Source organism: Schistocerca piceifrons, chromosome 2 (genome assembly GCF_021461385.2).
Source record: "Schistocerca piceifrons isolate TAMUIC-IGC-003096 chromosome 2, iqSchPice1.1, whole genome shotgun sequence".
Taxonomy (NCBI): Eukaryota; Metazoa; Arthropoda; class Insecta; order Orthoptera; family Acrididae; genus Schistocerca; species Schistocerca piceifrons.
The window spans coordinates 544,501,594-544,523,828 of NC_060139.1; the positions used below are offsets into that span (position 1 = coordinate 544,501,594).

Below are 22,235 nucleotides of genomic sequence, written 5' to 3' on the forward strand. Positions count from 1 at the left end.
TGTAAATTGTCTCCAGGCCATATCACAAGCGAAACACAGTACTAGGATGATGATAAGCAAGTAAATCTCTGAATGTTACAAAGTGGCAATGGCTGGAAGCTGCTCATTGATACTAGTATGTGGACAATGAAGGATAAAAACAATTTTGCTGCTGCTGCAACCAAATACTCGACACATTTTGTGGAAGCTGTTCACTGATTTCTCTTCTGATGTCACTGAAGTGTCAGGTGGCAACAAAAGTCATCTCCTCCACCCCTTTTAACCAGCCCCTACCAGCCTTTCTTCATCATGATGGGTGACAAGTCGTCTTCTGCAGGTTGGTCTGTTGCCAATGAGACACATTTATGCAGCATAGGAATCTCCAGGTTTTGAAACGCTAGTTCTGACTCCATGGGTTCCCAGAATGTACCCCAAAGCTCTTCTGGACACTGTTTTGGTTGTTGTTTTGGTGTTTTGGATGTTCTCCACATGAGCACATGCTGTACATCCTGGCATTCCCTGAAGATAATGCAGGGTGCTGATGATGCCTGGAGGTTGGCTCCTAGCCTAACACAGGAGCTTCTTTGGGCCATGTCATCAAAAATTTGGTTCTAGTAACCTCAATGGTGTGCAGTTTCTTGTCTCAGTGTCCAGCGACAGTGTCAGGTGTCCACCCAGCGAACATCCACGGCTTTTGGCTCGAACTGCTGAGCTGAGCTATGTTGTAATGACTTACGTCACTGGCATGAGTCCAAAAAGGTCCAGCGGCATTTGGTACTTCAGTCTATGTAGAAGTTAGGCCAGACTGATGCCACTAGCTGGAATGACTCTATACACATTCACATATGTAGTCATTAAAGAGTTTATTTTTGATAATTTGTAATATTCTCTGATGGGCTACTTTGTAACTGTACTTTTGTTTCACAATTGCATTTGTCCAAATACATTTTCTTTCTTCAGTTCTGCTTACAGTCATTTTGTCTAATTTGTTTGATAACAGCGAGCATTTACATTCCTGAACTGCCCTTTGTATGTGACAAATTTTATATTTTACCACCACACAGCACATGTTTGGCCTTTATTCTCATTCTCAGACACAACTAAATCAGTTAGCATTTATGTTCTGTGCAGACAGGACATACAAATTATTCATTGCAAAATTGTCTCATGAAACCTAGATTCTTTAATGTTTTGTTTTAGTCAAGCTGATTTAAGTTGTTATGTTCATTACAATAACTTTTTTTATTTATGATTTTCATTTAACTACATCATACATTATACTGATTTTCTGCTGTATCTATGTACCATGGATTCTGATGATGGCAGCTTCAATGAAATGTACTAGGTGATGCAAATAAATGAATGTGTGATGATTTTTAACATAATTACTGAAATACTAAAAAGCATGACCACATACTTTTACCACGATTTCATGTATTATGTCATTATTAGTATTACACAAAGCTATTGTTATCTGTATTTTAATGCCATTGCCTTCATTCAGCTTCATCATAACAACCTAGGTAGAATAGTGGTTTGAGGATGTGCTCAATTCCTTTTCTAACAAAAATCTACAAATGGTATGGTTGCAAACTGAAGTCTTATCTGAGCTGATACACTACTGGCCATTAAAATTGCTACACCAAGAAGAAATGCAGATGATAAACAGGTATCCAATGGACAAATATATTATACTAGAACTGATATGTGATTACATTTTCACGCAATTTGGTTGCATAGATCCTGAGAAATCAGTACCCAGAACAACCACCTCTGGCCGTAATAACTTTTATATGCCTAGGCATTGAGTCAAACAGAGCTTGGACGGTGTGTACAGGTACAGCTGCCCATGCAGCTTCAACACGATAACACAATTCATCAAGAGTAGTGACTGGCATATTGTGACGAGCCAGTTGCTTGGCCACCATTGACCACACGTTTTCAATTGGTGAGAGGTCTGGAGAACGTGCTGGCCAGGGCAGCAGTCAAACATTTCCTGTACTCAGAAAGGCCCGTACAGGACCTGCAACATGCGGTCGTGCATTACCCTGCTGAAATGTAGGGTTTCGCAGGGATCAAATGAAGGGTAGAGCCACAGGTCGTAAAACATCTGAAATGTAACATCCACTGTTCAAAGTGCCATCAATGCGAAGAAGAGGTGACCGAGACATGTAACCAATGGCACCCCATACCATCACGCCGGGTGATACGTCAGTATGGCGATGACGAATGTATGCTTCCAGTGTGCGTTCACCGCGATATCGCCAAACACGGATGCAACCATATGATGCTGTAAACGGAACCTGGATTCATCAAAAAAAAAAAAAAAAAAAAAAAAAAAAAAAAAAAAAAAAAAAAAAAAAAAAAAAAAACACGTTTTGCCATTCGTGCACCCAGGTTCGTCGTTGAGTACACCATCGCAGGCGCTCCTGTCTGTGATGCAATGTCAACGGTAACCGCAGCCACGGTCTCCGAGCTGATGGTCCATGCTGCTGCAAACATCATCAAACTGTTCGTGCAGATGGTTCTTGTCTTGCTAACGTCCCCATCTGTTGACTCAGGATTGAGACATGGCTGCACGATCCGTTACAGCCATGCTGATAAGATGCCTGTCATCTCGACCGCTAGTGATATGAGGCCGTTGGGATCCAGCAGGGCATTCCGTTTTGCCCTCCTGAACTCACTGATTCCATATTCTGCAAACGGTCATTGGATCTTGACCAACGTGAGCAACAATGTCACGATACAATAAACCGCAATCGCTACAATCCGACCTTTATCAAAGTCGGAAACGTGATGATATGCATTTCTCCTCCTGACACGAGGCATCACAACAACATTTCACCAGGCAACGCCGGTCAACTGCTGTTTGTTTATGAGAAGTCGGTTGGAAACTTTCCTCATGTCAGCACGTTGTAGGTGTCGCCATTGGCGCCAACCTTGTGTGAATGCTCTGAAAAGCTAATCATTTGCATATCACAGCATCTTCTTCCTGTCGGTTAAATTTTTCATATGTAGCACGTCATCTTCGTGGTGTAGCAACTTTAATGGCCAGTAGTGTATTTTCATAAGGGCTTTGGCCACAGTTGTAGATGCAGTAAATCTCATCTGTATGATATACAAGAAATTTGATAGTGCACACACGTTGGAAAGACATATGGTTTCCAAGTATGAGCTCATGAAATCCACATGTACTGTACTCCATGGATGCAGGGAGCAGACCAAATTGTAAATCTTTAAACAGTTATTTCATACTAATAATTAATTATGAATATTGCCCATATTGCAGTATTTGAGCAATTTTTTCAAACAAGTTTAAACAAGGACAAAGTAATACAATAAGCTGTGTATCACCCATGACTAGGTAAGACTTTAAGCAAAGCATAGATTTTATTGCTAATTTATATTAACAAATATGTTAATGAGACATCACAGTAACAAAATTAAAGGACAAAATTAATAAGGTATATACTACAACAGAACTTAAAAGTTAATATTTATGCAAATAATAATGAGGCAGACCAATATTAAAAATTAATATGGGCATGCTCATTAAAATAAAATCCACAAATTCAGTAAAATGACTTGCACAACAGGTATTCTTTCAAATTGCTCAAGACATGAGCAAGGCTTTTAATAATGGATGATAGAGTGAAATATTTTACTCCTCTTTGCACAAGGATGAAGTTAGATGGATAGGTCAGGGGTACACTACCAAAGGAAGTAGATACTTGGGTATCAGAGTGCTTTTAGAGTGCACATGGGGGTTCTGTAGGCTAGACAGTAGTTTGAGGTCCTCTGATGAATGCATGCTAGTCAATATGCAGGGAGCAAAAACAGACTGCATGCAAAGTAAAGACACTTCCACTGTCAAATTGTAACAGTAAATTGTTGAACTATTCATAACAAAGTTCCTGAATTTACTGGGTTTCAGGAAAGTTGTGCACTCAAATTATTCCGAGGACTGAGAGCTGACTGAAAACCAAAGTAGAAAGCTATAAAATATTTAGCAAGTAATGAAACTTATATCAAAAGGATGGATTAGATGTCATAGGTGGGGGAGTTGACAGAAATATAGTGTCTACTGAAGTCCAAACTACGTCTAACTGTGAAGTCGTCTGGATGCAAGTAACAGGCTTGGGTGAACTCAAGTCAGTTTTCGATGCTTTTATCAGCCAACCAATTGCATTGTGACAGTTTTAGAATCATTCAAGTAAAGTCTACATTCAGTAGCCCAAAAATACCAAAAGCAGGCAGTAATACTTGGAGGCGACTTCAACCTACTGAGTATAGCATGTGGCATCTATGGATTACTTGCAGGTGGTATGGGCATATTGTCTTGTGTAGTAATTTTGAACATGCTTTTTGAAAACACGTCTTCGAGCAGCTAGTTTGATAGCCCACATCCAATGAAATATTTTAGACCTAATAACTACAAACTGGCATATGACTATCCAGAGTGTTCAGTACAGAAACATGGATTAGTGACCATGATATCATCATAGCTATAAAGGTTACTGAAGTTAATAAATCCATTAAGAAGACTAGAGGAGTATTTTTTCTAGAAAGAGCAGATAAGCACTTATTAGATTCCCAAATTAAAAATGAATGGGTATCATTTAGTTCCCGTACGATGAATATAGAGGAATTATGGGCAAAGTTTAAACTGACTGTAGATCACACGCTAGATAAGTATGTGCCAAGTAAGTCGATTAAGGATGTAAAGACCCATCGTGGTTTAATAACAAAATTGGGAAAAGTCTGAGGAAGCAGTGACTGTTGCACTGTTGGTTCAAAAAAGAATGCACAAATGCCGATAAGCAGAAGTTAGTAGAAATTTTTGAGTCTGTAAAAATATTGATGCATGAAACATACAACTCCCACCATGATACTTTAGCACAAGATCTTTACAAAACCCAAAAAAATTCATGTCATATCTAAAATCGCTAAGCGGGTTGAAGGCTTCTATCCAATCACTCACTGATCAGTGTACAAGACAGCAAATGAAAAGTCGAAGTTTTAAATTTTATGTTTAAGAAATCATTCATGCAGGAGGACTGTATCAACATAATGTCATCTGACCTTCACACAGACTCCTGTATGGAGGACATAACAAAAGACATCTGGTGTAAAGCAGCAGCTGAAAAAGTTGAAATCAAGTAAGCCACCATGTCTGGATGGAATCCCAATGTAGTTTTACAGTGTGTACTCCACAGCACTGGCCCCTTACTTAGCTTGCATTTATCACAAATCTCTTGCGCAGTGTAAAGTTCCAATCGATTGGAAAATGGTGCAAGTGACTCTTGTATATAAGATTGGTAAAAGAATCGACCAGCTAAATTACAGATGAAAATCCTTAAAAATGATTTGCTGCAGAATTCTTGAAAATGTGTTGAGTTGAAATATAATAAAATTCCTTGAGACAGAAAAGCTTGTGTCCACAATGGCATGGATTTAGAAAGCAGCACCCATGTGAAACTCGCTTAACCTTTCGTCACATGTACACTACCGCTCATTAATTTCAGTGCACCTTGGTATTTCAGATTACAACATAAATCAAATGTTATTTCTCACAAAATATAATTATATTAACTTCCACATATATAATACAATCATTATATTTTACTTTCATCAAAGTATCCTCCTCTGGATATAATGACTGCCTCACAAACTCAAGGAATGTGGTCAATCAGTTTTTGTAGGTATTGTGAATCTATATGATTCCACCCATCCTTAACAATATTCCAGAGATGTTCCTGGCTGGATATATTAACTTCCATGATATGTCTGTCCACTTCATCCCAGACCATTTCAATGGGTTTACAATCTGGGCTTTGGGACGACCATACCATATCATTCAGTACTTTCTGTATTTCCTTTGTTGCAATGTGGTTCGTACAGTATGCCGACCGGTGTTTTGGTTCATTATCCTGTTGTAAGGTGAACCCTTTCCCTATAAAGTTCAATCCACTTCATATTGCATGATACTGAAGCATGTGGTGGTACTGCTTCTGATCCATACATCCTTCTATTTTCACAATGTCACCAACTCTATCTCCGACAAAACATCCCCATAATAGACCCTCCACCGTGTTTAACTATATGTAGAACACACTGCTGGGCTACCCTTTCCCCTACAAATTGGCAAACAAATATTCTCCTTCTGGTTCAAAAAAATCTCAAACTTAGATTCAACTGTGAATAACACCTTCATCCACTCTCCCAATGTCCAATTACAATGTTTTCTAGCCCATTCAAGTCTCTTCTGTTTATTTGTGGGCCTTAGAAGGGGTTTTCGTGCTGGGACACATCCTTTCAAGCAGGCTTCAGTGAATCTCCTTTTTACTGTTTCAACAGATATTGTTGTTGTATTCATTTCTACCAATTCTGCACGAATTTGAGGGGCTGTTTTGAATCTATTTCTCTTACCGGTAATTCTGATATATTTATCATCACTTTTAGTTGTTTTACGAGGTTGTCCTCATCATGGTATGTCCTTATTGCTACCTGTTGTCTTCTGGTGGGGAAGAGTGTATTGCACTCCCCCTGGAGACACACTACACTGTTTCACAATTTGGCAAATAAATAAACCTACTTGGCCAAGTGCTACAATTGCAGCAATTTTTTCTATGGATATCTTCACTCATGGAGCCATACTAGCGATGTGCATGCTTCACTGTCACGAAGGAACTGATGTGCAGTAACCACATGTTATGTATCATAGCAATGCTTGGAATTCACTGTGGACATCACAACACTACAGGGAACAACACACGTGCACCATATGCGGCATCCGTCGGCAAATAGGTAAACAGACATATCAGATAGGTATATAACATACAAGGGCGATGCACTTGAGGACAATATTATGGAAATGGAAGAGGATGTAGATGAAGATGAAATGGGAGATACGATACTGCGTGAAGAGTTTGACAGAGCACTGAAGGACCTGAGTCGAAACAAGGCCCCCGGAGTAGACAACATTCCATTGGAACTACTGACGGCCTTGGGAGAGCCAGTCCTGACAAAACTCTACCATCTGGTGAGCAAGATGTATGAAACAGGCGAAATACCCTCAGACTTCAAGAAGAATATAATAATTCCAATACCAAAGAAAGCAGGTGTTGACAGATGTGAAAATTACCAAACAATCAGTTTAATAAGTCACAGCTGCAAAATACTAACACGAATTCTTTACAAACGAATGGAAAAACTAGTAGAAGCTGACCTCGGGGAAGATCAGTTTGGATTCCGTAGAAATATTGGAACACGTGAGGCAATACTGACCTTACGACTTATCTTAGAAGAAAGATTAAGGAAAGGCAAACCTACGTTTCTAGCATTTGTAGACTTAGAGAAAGCTTTTGACAATGTTGACTGGAATACTCTCTTTCAAATTCTAAAGGTGGTAGGGGTAAAATACAGGGAGCGAAAGGCTATTTACAATTTGTACAGAAACCAGATGGCAGTTATAAGAGTTGAGGGACATGAAAGGGAAGCAGTGGTTGGGAAGGGAGTAAGACAGGGTTGTAGCCTCTCCCCGATGTTATTCAATCTCTATATTGAGCAAGCAGTAAAGGAAACAAAAGAAAAATTTGGAGTAGGTATTAAAATCCATGGAGAAGAAATAAAAACTTTGAGGTTCACCGATGACATTGTAATTCTGTCAGAGACAGCAAAGGACTTGGAAGAGCAGTTGAACGGAATGGATGGTGTCTTGAAGGGAGGATATAAGATGAACATCAACAAAAGCAAAACGAGGATAATGGAATGCAGTCGAGTTAAGTCGGGTGATGCTGAGGGTATTAGATTAGGAAATGAGACACTTAAAGTAGTAAAGGAGTTTTACTATTTGGGGAGCAAAATAACTGATGATGGACGAAGTAGAGAGGATATAAAATGTAGACTGGCAATGGCAAGGAAAGCGTTTCTGAAGAAGAGAAATTTGTTAACATCGAGTATAGATTTACGTGTCAGGAAGTTATTTCTGAAAGTATTTGTATGGAGTGTAGCCATGTATGGAAGTGAAACATGGACGGTAAATAGTTTGGACAAGAAGAGAATAGAAGCTTTTGAAATGTGGTGCTACAGAAGAATGCTGAATATTAGATGGGTAGATCACATAACTAATGAGGAAGTATTGAATAGGATTGGGGAGAAGAGAAGTTTGTGGCACAACTTGACCAGAAGAAGGGATCGGTTGGTAGGACATGTTCTGAGGCATCAAGGGATCACCAATTTAGTATTGGAGGGCAGCGTGGAGGGTAAAAATCATAGGGGGAGACCAAGAGATGAATACACTAAGCAGATTCAGAAGGATGTAGGTTGCAGTAGGTACTGGGAGATGAAGAAGCTTGCACAGGATAGAGTAGCATGGAGAGCTGCATCAAACCAGTCTCAGGACTGAAGACCACAACAACAACAACATATAACGTATACGTACACAACACTGTTTGTTGGATACTATGGTATCTTGATGACCACAAACAAAAATCATGACATGTGTACAACTGTTGTACTATTCCTTTGCTTCCTCAACCGTACGCACGATAATATACCTTATCCTCAGAGAACAAGATATCATTTATTGGGTGTATTGAAATTAATGAGTTGACATAAAACAACACCAGATGTAAATATCTGAAAGAAGCAGCTTTGACTGCATCCTTATGCGTAGGAGATGCAATTATGTGCAAGAAAAAGGTTGCTGAATTCAGTCTTTTTGACAGATCTACAATATGGCAGGACCAATTTTTTATCAATGAGTATTGTTAGGAGTCTACAAACTTTGCATTTTAAATGTTTTTGGTCATTTTGAAATACGAATAGGATACATACTACATTTTTATTACATATTTTTTTCAGCCTCAGGTCCCACAAATGAGACTATTTATAATACAAATAATTATACAGAATGGCTCCTTTCAAGAATAGTATGCCTTTCACGAATAGTATGTCTAGTGTTTGTAGAATACACATTAATTCCACATTGTACATTCACTATAGTTTTAAAAATCATCATAGACGTAAGTGTTCCAACCAGGCCTATTACGATCACTGGATGGAAAAAAGAAATTGGGCATGCTCTACAAAACTGAGCAGAATCGAAATACTTCATCAACTTTATGTGTGAGTTGTATTTTAGTGTATACCCTAGTCCTCACATGAATAACATCGAATATTCATTATATAGTTGTTCTAGGGTGTCCAGAAAAGGACTCCCTGATTTCAAAATTAAATATCTCGAAAACAAAGATCGATAGAGGAATGCAGTAAACGGTATGTTTATTGTGAAAGCTGTAAGAAGTTTATACAGCAGTTTGAAATAATAGTTACAAAAACTGCTAACAGATGGCGCTGTAATCGCCATACGTATTGCCTAGTATAAATAGTGATCTGAAGCCAAGAGCGATCAGTTCCACTACTGAAACGTGAAAGGAGGTTAGCGTACAGAAGGAAGAGATTAAAACCATGTACTCCATTGAACAACGCGTTTTTCTGGTGCTAGAGTACCACAGGTTAGAAGAGAGTCTAACGGCAACAAGGCTAAGTTTTCAAGCACGATTTAATGTTTCAATGAACAGGCAGCGTAACTGATGATCTAGTGGGGCATGTTGGCCGCAAGCAAACCACAGTTACGCCTGAAAATATTGCCACAGTTTCTGGAATTATTCAGTGAAATCCAATGTCATCCGTCCATAGAATTGCATCTGAGACTGGTTTGAAATGTTCCAGCACACAGAAAATACTGAGAAAGAGCCTACACATGTTTCCATTCAAAATTCAAACGCACCAGGCCATACCCGTACGAGCTGTGCAACAAAGGGTTGCCTTTGCTAATCAGATGCTCACAATGATTGATAGTGAAGGATTTGATGTTGGCTGCATCTGGTTTACAGATGAAGCACACTTCCACCTGAATGGATACGTGAATAAGCAGAACTGGCGATTTTGGGGTTCCGAAAAGCCATATTGGTGTGAAGCGAAACCCCTGTATTCTCCTAAAGTTACTGTGTGGGCTGCAGTATGCAGCAGAGGCATTATTGGCCCTTTTTTCATTCGAGAAACGGTCACTGGTGCACGTTACGTTGCAATTTTGGAACAATTTGTCGCCACACAGCAAGCGTTAGAGGATCGACCAGGTACTGAATGGTTTATGCAAGATGGAGCCCGACCACATCGGACAGAACAAGTGTTTCGCTTTCTTGAGGAATACTTAGGGAATCGAGTAATTGCTTTGGAATATCCCAAATTTACTGGTGCAGGCATGGATTGGCCTCCATATTCGCTGGATTTGACTCCCTGTAACTTTTTTTTTGTGGGGCACAGTGAAAGACATGGTCTACCCGAAGCATCCCACCACGCTGGACGAGCTTGAATCAGCGACCTCTGTGGCACGTGAATCCATTTCGGTTGAGACACTACGAAATGTGATGGCGAATTTCATTCTTCATTTGCGCCACCTCTGTAGTGCCAATGGTGAACATTTTGAAAACATTGTGATGTGATTGTTTGCAAAGATTGTTTTCATACAATTATTTCACTTATGTATGCTGATATGAGCTGTACAGCATACAGCCCCATCTGTTAGCAGCTTTTGTAACTATTATTTCAAACTGCTGTATAAACTTCTTACAGCTTTCACAATAAACATACCGTTTACTGCATTCCTCTAGCGACCTTTGTTTTCGAGATATTTAATTTTGAAATCAGGGAGCCCTTTTCTGGACACTCTGTATTTTCTGATGTTAGATTTACTGAGTCATAAATCTGAAATACAATGCCAAGAAAATGTCCAACCCAAAAATGCTCTTCAGTGTTAAAAATGTGATGACATGAAACATTACGGTTTGTTGCACTTTCTTATGAAACACTGTCACAGTTTCCAGAATGAGATTTTCACTCTGCAGTGGAGTGTGCGCTGATATGAAACTTTCTGGCAGATTAAAACTGTGTGCCCATGAAAGGCAAAGGTCCCGAGTTCAAGTCTCGGTCTGGCACACAGTTTTAGTCTGCCAGGAAGTTTCATTGTCACAGTTATCTGTTCTGACTGAACTCTCCTTTCTCCTGTAGTTCAGAAAGAGTTTTCTGGCTAGTTATAGTGGTGGACAGCCCTTTTTACTGCCAAATTAATTAAGAAAACTGATCCATCAGTATCTAGCTGGAATTTCAGAGGTATGTTTGATATGCGCATCGCCATACAAGGCAAATCATTCACCAATATTATTGTAAGGCTGGTAGTAGGTTCGGAGAGGTTCACAATTGATCCCTGGGATGAAAGAGAGGGCAGTCTAAGCATATCCTTGCCTTGGAGTTAGCATATTGGGCTCTGAGCACTATGCGACTTAACTTCTGAGGTCATCAGTTGCCTAGAACTTAGAACTAATTAAACCTAACTAACCTAAGGACATCACACACATCCATGCCCGAGGCAGGATTCAAACCTGTGACTGTAGCCGTCACACGGTTCCAGACTGTAGCGCCTAGAACTGCACGGCCACTCCGGCCGGCAGAGTTAGCATATTGGGAAAAGGATTGCTTATCACAGAAAATGAGTTAACTGTGAATAAAAAAAAAAATTCAGGTGTGAAAAGGATGTCACTTATCAAAGTTAGGTTCTGTTGGTTGTTGGTTGATTTAATATGAAGGTCATTGCAGAGCTATGACAGATATGAAAGCCAATATCCAGGAAGATTGCTCTCTTAACAAAAGAGCAGCATGTGAAACAGACTGGAGAGAATATGTTAGGTTGTGGAGAGGCAAGGTCAGAGAATCTTGACTCTGGCTCCAGGTCATAATGATATCATCACCGAATTTCATCCAGGTGAGGGGTTTAGTTTTTTGGCTAGCCAAGGATTTCTTTGTACACTAGCGAACAGGATGGAATATGAAGGTACAATACAAATGTCCATAGTTTGTGCCAGAGACTTACTCATGTACCTTATTTTGTTCTTCAGAAACATGCACTATTATCTTATATTCTAATAAAGGAACAAATCAGTATCATGAGTTCCACCCACCAAATTAAAGACAACCAGGCTTGTTTATGAGCACTGATTGGACAAAACTAATTGGACAAGCTCTTCAAAATTGAGAGGAAAACATTGTGTGTTTCAAACAATATGTGAGAGTTGTATTAAATTCATACCCTAGTGGCAGTTTGTCAATCACAGAAGGAGTGGCTTAAATCAGCAAGACAATAGGATACACAGTTTTTTATGACAATGAGGTAATGGAGATGCTGGGATGCTGGTATCTAAGAGATGGCATTAAGAATGATGACCAAAGATGTTGATGTCAAAGGGGGTAAAAAAAGAGGTATTGCAGACTGGAGATTAACAGAAGGAAAAGTATGGGTGCACACATTATTATTTCAAAGGAGTACATATGTGGATTATGATTACAATTTTTCTGTCATTCAGTACATATTTTAGATGTTGCATCCATATTGGCATATCTCAACTATATTTACCATACACATGAAGCAAATCATTTCCTGCTTTGTGTCATGAAATACTAGAATTGCGAAGCACCTTGTAGTAAAGCATTTTCTGTAATTTGGTAGTGGAGGGCATGATATTTCATTTGTTACTTTAGAGGTTTCTGGGATATCACAGTGTATTTCCAAAGAAGAGTGAACAACAATTTCTTCAGTAGTGTTCGAGTATCTTAGAATATTTTCTGTTAGTTTGTGTCACTTATCTGCATTCGTTTTTGAAGACACAGATATACACTGTCAGATGCTGGAACCACGAGAACTGCACTGTCTACTTTCAGTATTTCAACTGATTTTCAATATACGGTTTCATTCTTTCATTTTAGCCTAGTACAATACTGGTTTTATTTCTATCAAAGTGCAACATATTGTCAATATAAATACAATAATAGAAAATACTGTTTGAAATGCAAACAGTGGAATGAATAGACAAAATCATTCGTACTGCAGAGACCCATCTCTGTAGTCAAGGATGCTTATAAATGCTTGTCTGGTTTTAGTGAACTCAGAGATAATGAAAATGAACTCTCCCAAAATAGCTGCAATAAGGTTATACATTTAATATTTTACATGATAGGCCTGATTTGGCCATTATCAAGTGACCTGTGAACATAGCATGTTGAGATTACCTACACATAAATCATGGTTACTTTATGTTGACATTTGCATTAGTGCTTACATCTAGTTGAAAGTGATGACCACACTGCATCTATGGCAAATTTTTTCTGCCCAGTCATGGTAAGTATAATCTCTTTGTGGTTACAAAATGTAAAAAATACATTTTTGACAGATATTTCAATAGTTCAATACTTTGACAGTTCTTTTACTATGCTGCTATATGTTTACGAAGTATATACAGCTATCCAGACACGATTTTACATTTTGTTGTTTTTGTATGTTTTGTTTTGCATATGACTATCCCTTTTCATATACTATTATGTAAACAAAGTTTTCGAGATAGTATTTATGATAGTTTTCTGAATTATGTAATTCGAATTCTATAGCAAATTTGATGCTGGTTGTTAGGTTCAAATGGTTCAAATGGCTCTGAGCACTATGGGACTCAACTTCTGAGGTCATCAGTCCCTTAGAACTTAGCACTACTTAAACCTAACTAACCTAAGGACATCATACACATACATGCCCGAGGCAGGATTCAAACCTGCGACCATAGCGGTCACGCGGTTCCAGACTGTAGCGCCTAGAACCGCTCGGCCACTCCGGCTGGCGGTTGTTAGGTGCCTGATGGATATTATTGATGTCTGTCTGTTTCCAACAATCAGTATTAAAGTGTCATCCATGTACCTATAACAGTGAATGATTTTATTAAGTATTGGCCAATGTGAATTGAAAACTTTTTCTTCTAATATGTTGAGAAACATACCTTGAATTATGCCAGCTACACAGTTTCCCATAGCTACTCCAACTGTTTGGGTGTAAATTTTTCCATTGAATTCAACATAATTCTGCGATAAAGTAGTTTTAAGAGGTTTCCTACATCATAAAAGCTTTCGTTTTATAAAATTGAAATTTGTGGTAAGCTTCTATGGGACCAAACTGCTGAGGTCATCGGTCCCTAGACTCACACACTACTTAATCTAACTTAAACTAACTTACACTACGGACACTCTTGTTTCATAATTTCTATTGTCTCCCATATTGCAATGCTCATATATAGGTTTGTAATGTCAAAAGAGACAAATTTGCCATTAGGCAGAATTTGCATGTCTTATCACTTTCGCTGAGTACATGAATTTTTTGTGGTATATTCCTTGTCATATGTACACCGCTCTGTTAGTAGTTAGTTCAACTTTTCACATATCAATTATGTAGGGCTACTGATACAATTCACAACTGGACACATTGGAGTCGATAATTTATGTATCTTTGGTTGAGCATGTGACATTGGCATATGTGGGTTCATAATGATAAGTGCTTTCTTTTCACATTCCATCAGTGTCACACTGCAATTTCTAATATTTTTCTTTAGTTGTGCTATATATTTGTTTGTTAGGTTATGTGGTAGTTCTGTGATGATATTAATTTTGAAAGAGGTCATAGCTTCATTTATGTAACCATTGTGGCTAATTATAATGGTACAATTTCCTTTGTCCAATTTTACTGCAATTGTATTGTTTGCTTGTAATCTCTGATTTACTGACATAGTAGAATAAGAAAAGTTATAGTTATATCAAAAACAAAAATACACAGACCATGGACAAAAATCTCAGAAGAAAATAAAAACAACAAAATATAACATCATCTGTGGTAAGCTGGGTATACTTTATCAACATGTAGCATCATAATGAAGTCAAAATATCTGTCAAAAATGTATTTTTTATGTTTTGTAACTAGAAAATAAATTTTAGTTCCTATGACTTGACAAAGAAAATTTTCAATAGATGCAATATCATTGCCACTTCCAACTATAGTCCAGTTGGTGTAAGAAGATCCCTGGCAGTTAGTGGCGCTGTTGCCAGCTTTCAACTGCTAGATGCAAATGGCTACAGGTGACAGTAGTGCCCATCTACAGAGTTGGGACAACACTGAGGCATTACCGAGCGAGGTGGTGCATATGTTAGCACACTGGACGCACATTCAGGAGGACAAAGATTCAAAACTGTATGTGGCCATTCTGATTTAGGTTTTCCATTATTTCCCTAAATCACTTCAAACAAATGCTGGGATTGTTCCTTTGAGAGGGCCTGGCCATCTCCTTTACCCATCCTTCCCTAATCCAATGGGACCAATGACCTCACTGTTTAGTCCCCTCCAAAATCAACCACCAACCAACTACTGAGGCATTGCCACAGAGATGTTTACAGAAGTGAATTACATGACTGTGGGTATAGGCACATGAAGCCATTGTGACCAACCCACTTCAACTGTCACAGATCAGCTTATGCCAGTTTGACTACCAACACAAATGTAGACATAAAACAGCCATGATTATGTGTAGATAATCTTACCAATGTTATTTTTGCTGGTCACTTGATAATGGCAATTAAGCCAAAACAGGCCTGTCATGTAAAATATTAAATATATTACTTTATTGCAGCTAGTTTGGGAACTATCATTTTTATTATGTCTTATAATGAGGTATACTATGCTGTGGGTTCAACAGAGTGTAAGAAATCCAAGATAGTTCAGTTGACTGATTGGAAAGGTGTTCGCCAGTGGTCAATATGAGGGTGAGATGACGTGCCCCAGAGCTCTTGATAAGCAGACATTGTGTCCATATCCTTGGTTCACTTTCAGATCTGTTAACAATGACTCATGCAGGAAGTGGGTGGGGAGGAGAAGGGAAGATGTAAGAAATGTGACATTGCTGATGATAATGGACACAAAATGTGGGTATCAAGAGCTTTAGGGCACCACATCTCCTCCCCTTATTGAAAAAATATTGGTGATGAAAATTCAATATCACCACACCATTTATGCTATTGGTGTGAAACAGGTTTCTTTCTTCTCATTAAAATAAACTTTAGCACAAACAGAAAACTGCACTGCATTTACACTCTAAATGGTCTCTCCATAGTTACTGACAATACGTAGTAACACATCTAACACATTGGAAATGCAATCTGTTAATTATCCACACAGAAAATTAGTACCATACTGAGATGACAATCAGTAATGGACTGATACATAAGCATTAAGTTGAGCACTGTAACTCAGCATTGGATCTCATCCTCTTCTTCAGAGCACAACACATAGATGCATTTTTGATTTTTGTATTCAAAATGTTGTGATGGCCTCTGCATCATACACAAAAGTACACAGGTTGCTTATAAAGTCATAATGTGCTTAATGTTTAGATTCAGTTAGCACTGTGGCATCAGAGATTCTACCAAAGCAAGTAATTGCATGTATGAGGTGTTAGTTCATAGTTCCTAATTTCTCAGTAGAGTGTTGATTCGTGACTGGAACAATAATGAACTGTAAAATATGACAATACCTATTGGTTTCAAGACATTTAAATAAACTTTTCTGTGGCCATCAGTGTGTGTGTGTGTGTGTGTGTGTGTGTGTGTGTGTGTGTGTGTGTGTGTGTGTGTGTGGGCGCGCGCCCGCGCACGCACTATTGTTGCAAAGTGGAGGATAGGAACATTGCAGAATGAATGCAAATAAAAGGAGGTCACAACATTAGATTTAGCAAACAATAACACTGGAGGAAGACTACTGACAAACTTGCAAAGAAAGTTGAAGAAATAGTCATCAGATGCACTGACTAACAAATTATGGCTAACATCGGTTATTTTAAATTCTGCACTACACTATCACTGCCAATGAGAAAGAGATTCTCTTCAAGCAAATCAAATTATGCTGGACTTTCTGAATGCTTTTCAAAAGTCCATGCTTCATAGAAAAATACCGATAACATTTATGAGATGTTTTTCTCAATGTATAGTTAAACATGAAGGAGTGATCCGTTAGTGACTGCTTTCTTCAAACTAAACCTTAAATGCAGATATATACTACTATTAATTGGATGCCCTTCTGATGAACCGTGAGATAACTGCTTATTTCAACAGAAATACTATATATACTGCATTCCAGAATCTGGCATTTACTGACTACCATGTTTTTTAAGTTCTCCACAGTGAGAAGAAATACCTGATGCAGAAGGCTACCATGGATATGCTACAAAAGGCAGAATGTTATTAAAATGCTGCTTTATGTATGGCATAGCAACAAATTCATCATTACATATAATTAAACTCTTTTTATGCTTATGTTTCAGTTAGCATACTTAAGCAACAACAAAATCTTATTAATTGGTTGCATTCATTTTTAGATATAAAAAAGAATTAGGTGACACCAGTGCAGCAACATAAAACATTAAATCTTTGCTTTCCAGAACCAAAGAGATTTTACTAAATAGGCCAAGGGAAGCCAGACCTACACAAAGCTTTCCTACATTAAACTTCACATAATTCCACTCATTCTTTACTAGCACACTGTTGGGCTTCAGTTCACATTCGTGGATGCAACAGACACTTTGATTTCTTTTGTTTCTTCGTCATCTAGGTCTTTGCATCCCAATGAAAAATCTATGGTTGCAGCATGTGATGAAGGAACAATCTCCACACATATGTGCTCTTTCTGATAACTTACTGTGTCACTTATTTGTAATTAGAGTCAGCTATACTGAGTTTATTATTATTGACTAGTACTTTTATCCAAACTTTTCTAGTTTTAATTTCCTGTCCATTACATACCCTGTTTTAATAGTACTAAGTAAAAGTAGTTTATTCACCAAGTGGTGGTAGGGGAAAACACATATAAGGGTTAAAGAAATGTGCAAGCTTTGGAGCCAGTGGCCTCCTCTTCTGGCACAAAGGCTGAAGAGAAGAAAGAGGGACGAAAGAGGGATGAAGAAACAGGACTGGTGAGGTTTAGGAAATGGGGAAAGTCTGGAAAAGTTGCTCAGGACCCTGGGCCAGACTGGGGCAGTCCTTAACAGTCTTTCCTTCTCATGCCACCCAGTAAGTGTTCCCTGACCTGGACATCTGAACAGCTTTTCTGAACTCTCCCGATTTCCTAAACCTGGCCAGTCCTCCTTTGTCCCTCTTCCTTCCCTTTCAACCCTTCTGCCAGAAGAAGGAGCCTCTAGGTTTGAAAGTGGGCCAGATGAATATACAGATCATTTACTATTAATACAATATTTTCTACTAACCTGAGAACTGGATGGATGGAACCAGTAGACCACAATAGCCATGATAGCAACAATTTCAAGAAGAAAAACTCTTACCAGATTAACATAAAGTGCTATTCGTGGACTCTCATAATCTTCAAGCCTGCAAGTGCAAAAAAAGAAAAAAAGAAACCAATTAATAAATTACCAAAATTATTATATATGATATGCCCGATGCAGGAAAATTATCATGTGAACAAAGTCAGCTGCAGTACAGAGTGTTAACTTATGAAACCAACAAAAGCAGCTATTTGCTCTTATTCCGAGAATAAATTAATCTATCTTAATTACACATATTATTTTTAATCAAACAATGGAAAGTCCAGGATGGAATAACAACAACATTATGAACAGGGTACACTGCTATTTACTATGTAGAGGAGACATTGAGTCACAGACAGGCACAATAAAATGATTGATATACATTTTAACTTTTGGCCAAAATCCTTCTTCTAAATTAGAAAGCACACAAACATTTACACAAGTGCATCTTCCCCCCTCCCACACACACACACACACACACACACACACACACACACACACACACGACCAACGCCTCTGGCTGCTGCTGGCCAACACATCTCTGAAATCCAAAAGCTCTACAAGAATAACAATTTCTTGAAAGGATTACTTGGGTTAAAAAGGATATTTTAGATGGTTAGTGTTCAACACTTTGTTCTGATAATATCTGTTAAAACTCCTATCTTATTAATAAATGAGTCTAGTTTTCATAAAAGTGTTGTAAGTCAAACAGTTTCAAGTATGTTCAAGTATGTCCAGATATTTTCTCAACAAAGATAAAACTAGAAGGAAAGAAAAACCAATAACAATCTGCAGAGGACGATCACAGCACCGCTGCAACAGCAGACTACATCACGGTGGGAACAAGGTGCAAGTGGCATGTTTTCATTTAAATAATTGCATGGCTAATAGAGAACTCTCTGTAAATTTTGGTGACAGGCTACTGCGTCACAATGGTATCCAATTTATCCTTTAGATGATACCTAAGTAACTTGCTACAAAACTCAAAACGAGGTATAAAGCTATGCAAGAACTATGCAGTACTTAGTGGGAATCCATCACTGCCGTGCTTTGGTGCTTCATTATGACTAAATTTCTCACATATAACATTGGATGAACTGCAACTGAACCACCCATCTTGAGCACAGTAAGATTTGCACCAGCCCACTGTCTATCAGCTCTAAGCTATATCTTAATTCCTGCAATATACAGATCCACTGCAGTCACCAGAGTGTCCAACAAGGTTCTTCAAAACCAAAAATTATGAAGAAGTATGTATATCAATGACAAAGAAAGGAATGCCCCCAGTATAACAGCTATGAACCTGATCACCACTAATTTCAACACAGTAAATGAGTGGCAGCAATCTGAGAAATTCTGTACATAACTTCCCCAGCCAACTTTGAACTGCAACATAAGACATGGTCAACCTTTAAGTGGATCAGGACCAACAACAACAGGTGCGATGATGTGTTTTGTAATTGGAATATAGTATCTTCCCCACTGTGTGACTGCGGTACTGAAAGATTGACAGTCTGTTGCATGCAGCCTGAGAGCGTACAGGGGACACCCATAGAATTTTCTGACAGGGCAATGAGTGTAATAATTGTAACAACAGCTTGGATATCCAACAGTGAATTTTGTGATATTTTTGTTACTATTATCAACTGCTAATTATTGTATATTATGTTTTAAGCTTTACAATATGCTTTAACATCTTACATCTTTCCAATGTTGTAATGCTAATATACGTGATATCTTCTGTAAAGTTTGCCATCATCAGGTCCTCCACCTGTTTTTGTGTTGGTAGATTTTCTATCACCAAAATTCCTTTCCTTTCCTTTCCTTTCCTTTCCTTTCCTTTCCAGTCCATTTTGTTCCATTCTGGATTTCTTTAACTTGGTCTGGTCATCTCTTTTTAGAAGTCCAACTGGTCTTTGTCATTGCATCTTCCTTGCCAAATACCGGTGGGGAATACAATTTGGTTACACCTGCTTCAAATAATGAAACCACTTTAGTCTCACTGCCCTCAGTTCTTTCTCCATGGTCATTCCCACTTGCAGGTCTCTCCTGATGAGCTTATCCCAAGATCATCTTGTCTTTCGCAGAGCAAATCTAAGGAATTCCATTTCACAAGCTTGTAATCTTGTGTGTCTTTTGGCTGCGACAAAGCTCTCCAGATTACTGGAAATTATGGAAAGAAGAGAGGTTCTGAATATGTTCTGTTTAACTCTTAGAGGAACGGCCTTATCCTGACAAGTCTCTGTACTAGACTGATGAATTTGGACCCTTGGATTACCTTGTTCAGAACCTCAACATTGCAGTCTTATTACTTATCACAATACTACCAAGACTTGTGAAATTATTCACATTATTGATGTTCTTACCCTCAAAAATGGGTTAAATGGAGTGGACGATCAACACATTCGCAATGTCACTGTCTTCTTGTTCCTCACAGTTAACCAAAACTCCTCACAGTGATGATCATGTTACCTTCTGCTACTATTATATTCTGCTGGCGCTATCTATACTGGCATCTTTTGCCAATCTCTTAAAGATTCAGTAAGTACCTGTTAGAGATTAACAACACTATCAGAAAGCATCTAGCAAGAGCTATGAAATAGCACTGATCAACACCACAAAGTATGAATTTAAATGAACATAATATCTTTCCAAGCGATACACATGTAGTAATATTGAAATATGTTAATAAAATCCTGACGCAGTTGATTTTAGAGAAGAAATAGATAACAGTTTGACTAGATACTGGATGCCAGGCTATCCTACAAGTTGCATATCCAGCTGCCAGATATATGGACGAACATTGGCACAGAGCATGTCATAACATGTAGGTCAAGTGAGCCAAGGAGATCAGGCACAGAAGATCAGGCAGATTTGGGTGAATTTGAGCATGAGTGTTTATAGGTGAAATGAGCAAATGACATATTGATTAACTTATTAAAACAGCCTGAAGCAGAATTATTTCATATAAAAATTTCATGAAGACTGTGGACCCAGCTATCATTTAACTTCTGAATAGTAAGTTTGCCATTTGTTGTTCTGAATTCAAATTTCTCGCAATCCAGAATGGAAAAGAAGCACATAGCACCAAAGCTCTAGCTTGCCTTTTATTCTTTTATTTTAAACTATTTTATTACACTGATCAATTAGGTATTTGTCCACAGATGTGACAATTAATACTATTAAGTATTTACTGGATAATCTGTTTAATTAAACTTGCTTGGGATGTGCAGATGTTTTTGTGTAATACAGTTACGCATTTATGAAAATCCAATCATTTGAAAAATTTAACATACAGATCAATTTCAGGCCACTGCCATAACTAAACCATCTTTAGCCACACCTGGTACAAGTTCATCTTCAATATTGACAGACAAGCAACTGACTATGTCAGAATTATTTGAAAAGAAATTGATTTGGATGTAAAAGACACAAAAACCAAAAAATATAATTATTCGGTAACAGAAATGACTGGACCAGGCAATGAGCCATTAACTGTTGTAGAAAGGACCAGATACACAAACTCCTAGAACAATCTTTCCCCTCCTACAATATGCCAGGTATATCTCAAAAAACAGTTCCTGATTTCTGGAACAGAACGTGGGGGGGGGGGGGGGGGGGGGGGGGAATCAAAGAAACATTTCAGTTGTTCTCACAGTATATGAATGCATGGTGTCTGTTGTTTCATATAATTTCATAGGCCTAGCTGAGCAATGCATCTACCATCTTCAGTGTGGATGCACAAATATGTCCGACCTCCTGTGGGAATCTCAGAGAAAATGGGCAGGTACTGTGGATTGGTGGCACTTGATGGGAGTGTGGATTGGCTGTGTGGCACACCGAGATGGTCCATGCAGTTGCGCTAATGCTGTGTCCTGGATGGTGCAATGGTTACTGCATCTGCCTAGTAAGCAGGAGATCCTGAGTTCGAATCCTGATCCGGTACACATTTCACTCATTGCCGCTGATATCGCGTAATGTCCCAATGCAACTGATAGCGGTGCACCCTCCCTTTCCTGT

At 38.4% G+C, this 22,235-nt stretch overlaps 1 protein-coding gene across 4 annotated transcripts in view; it reads right to left on the minus strand.

Annotated features, from left to right (window-relative positions):
- LOC124777486 (transmembrane channel-like protein 5) overlaps positions 1-22,235 on the minus strand; it is a 283,578-nt gene that overhangs the window by 66,832 nt on the left and 194,511 nt on the right. For all 4 annotated transcript variants that reach the window (XM_047252924.1, XM_047252923.1, XM_047252925.1 and 1 more), the window contains exon 11: positions 18,156-18,276. In XM_047252924.1, the coding sequence (XP_047108880.1) occupies positions 18,156-18,276 (121 nt within the window). The remainder of the gene's footprint in view (positions 1-18,155; positions 18,277-22,235) is intronic.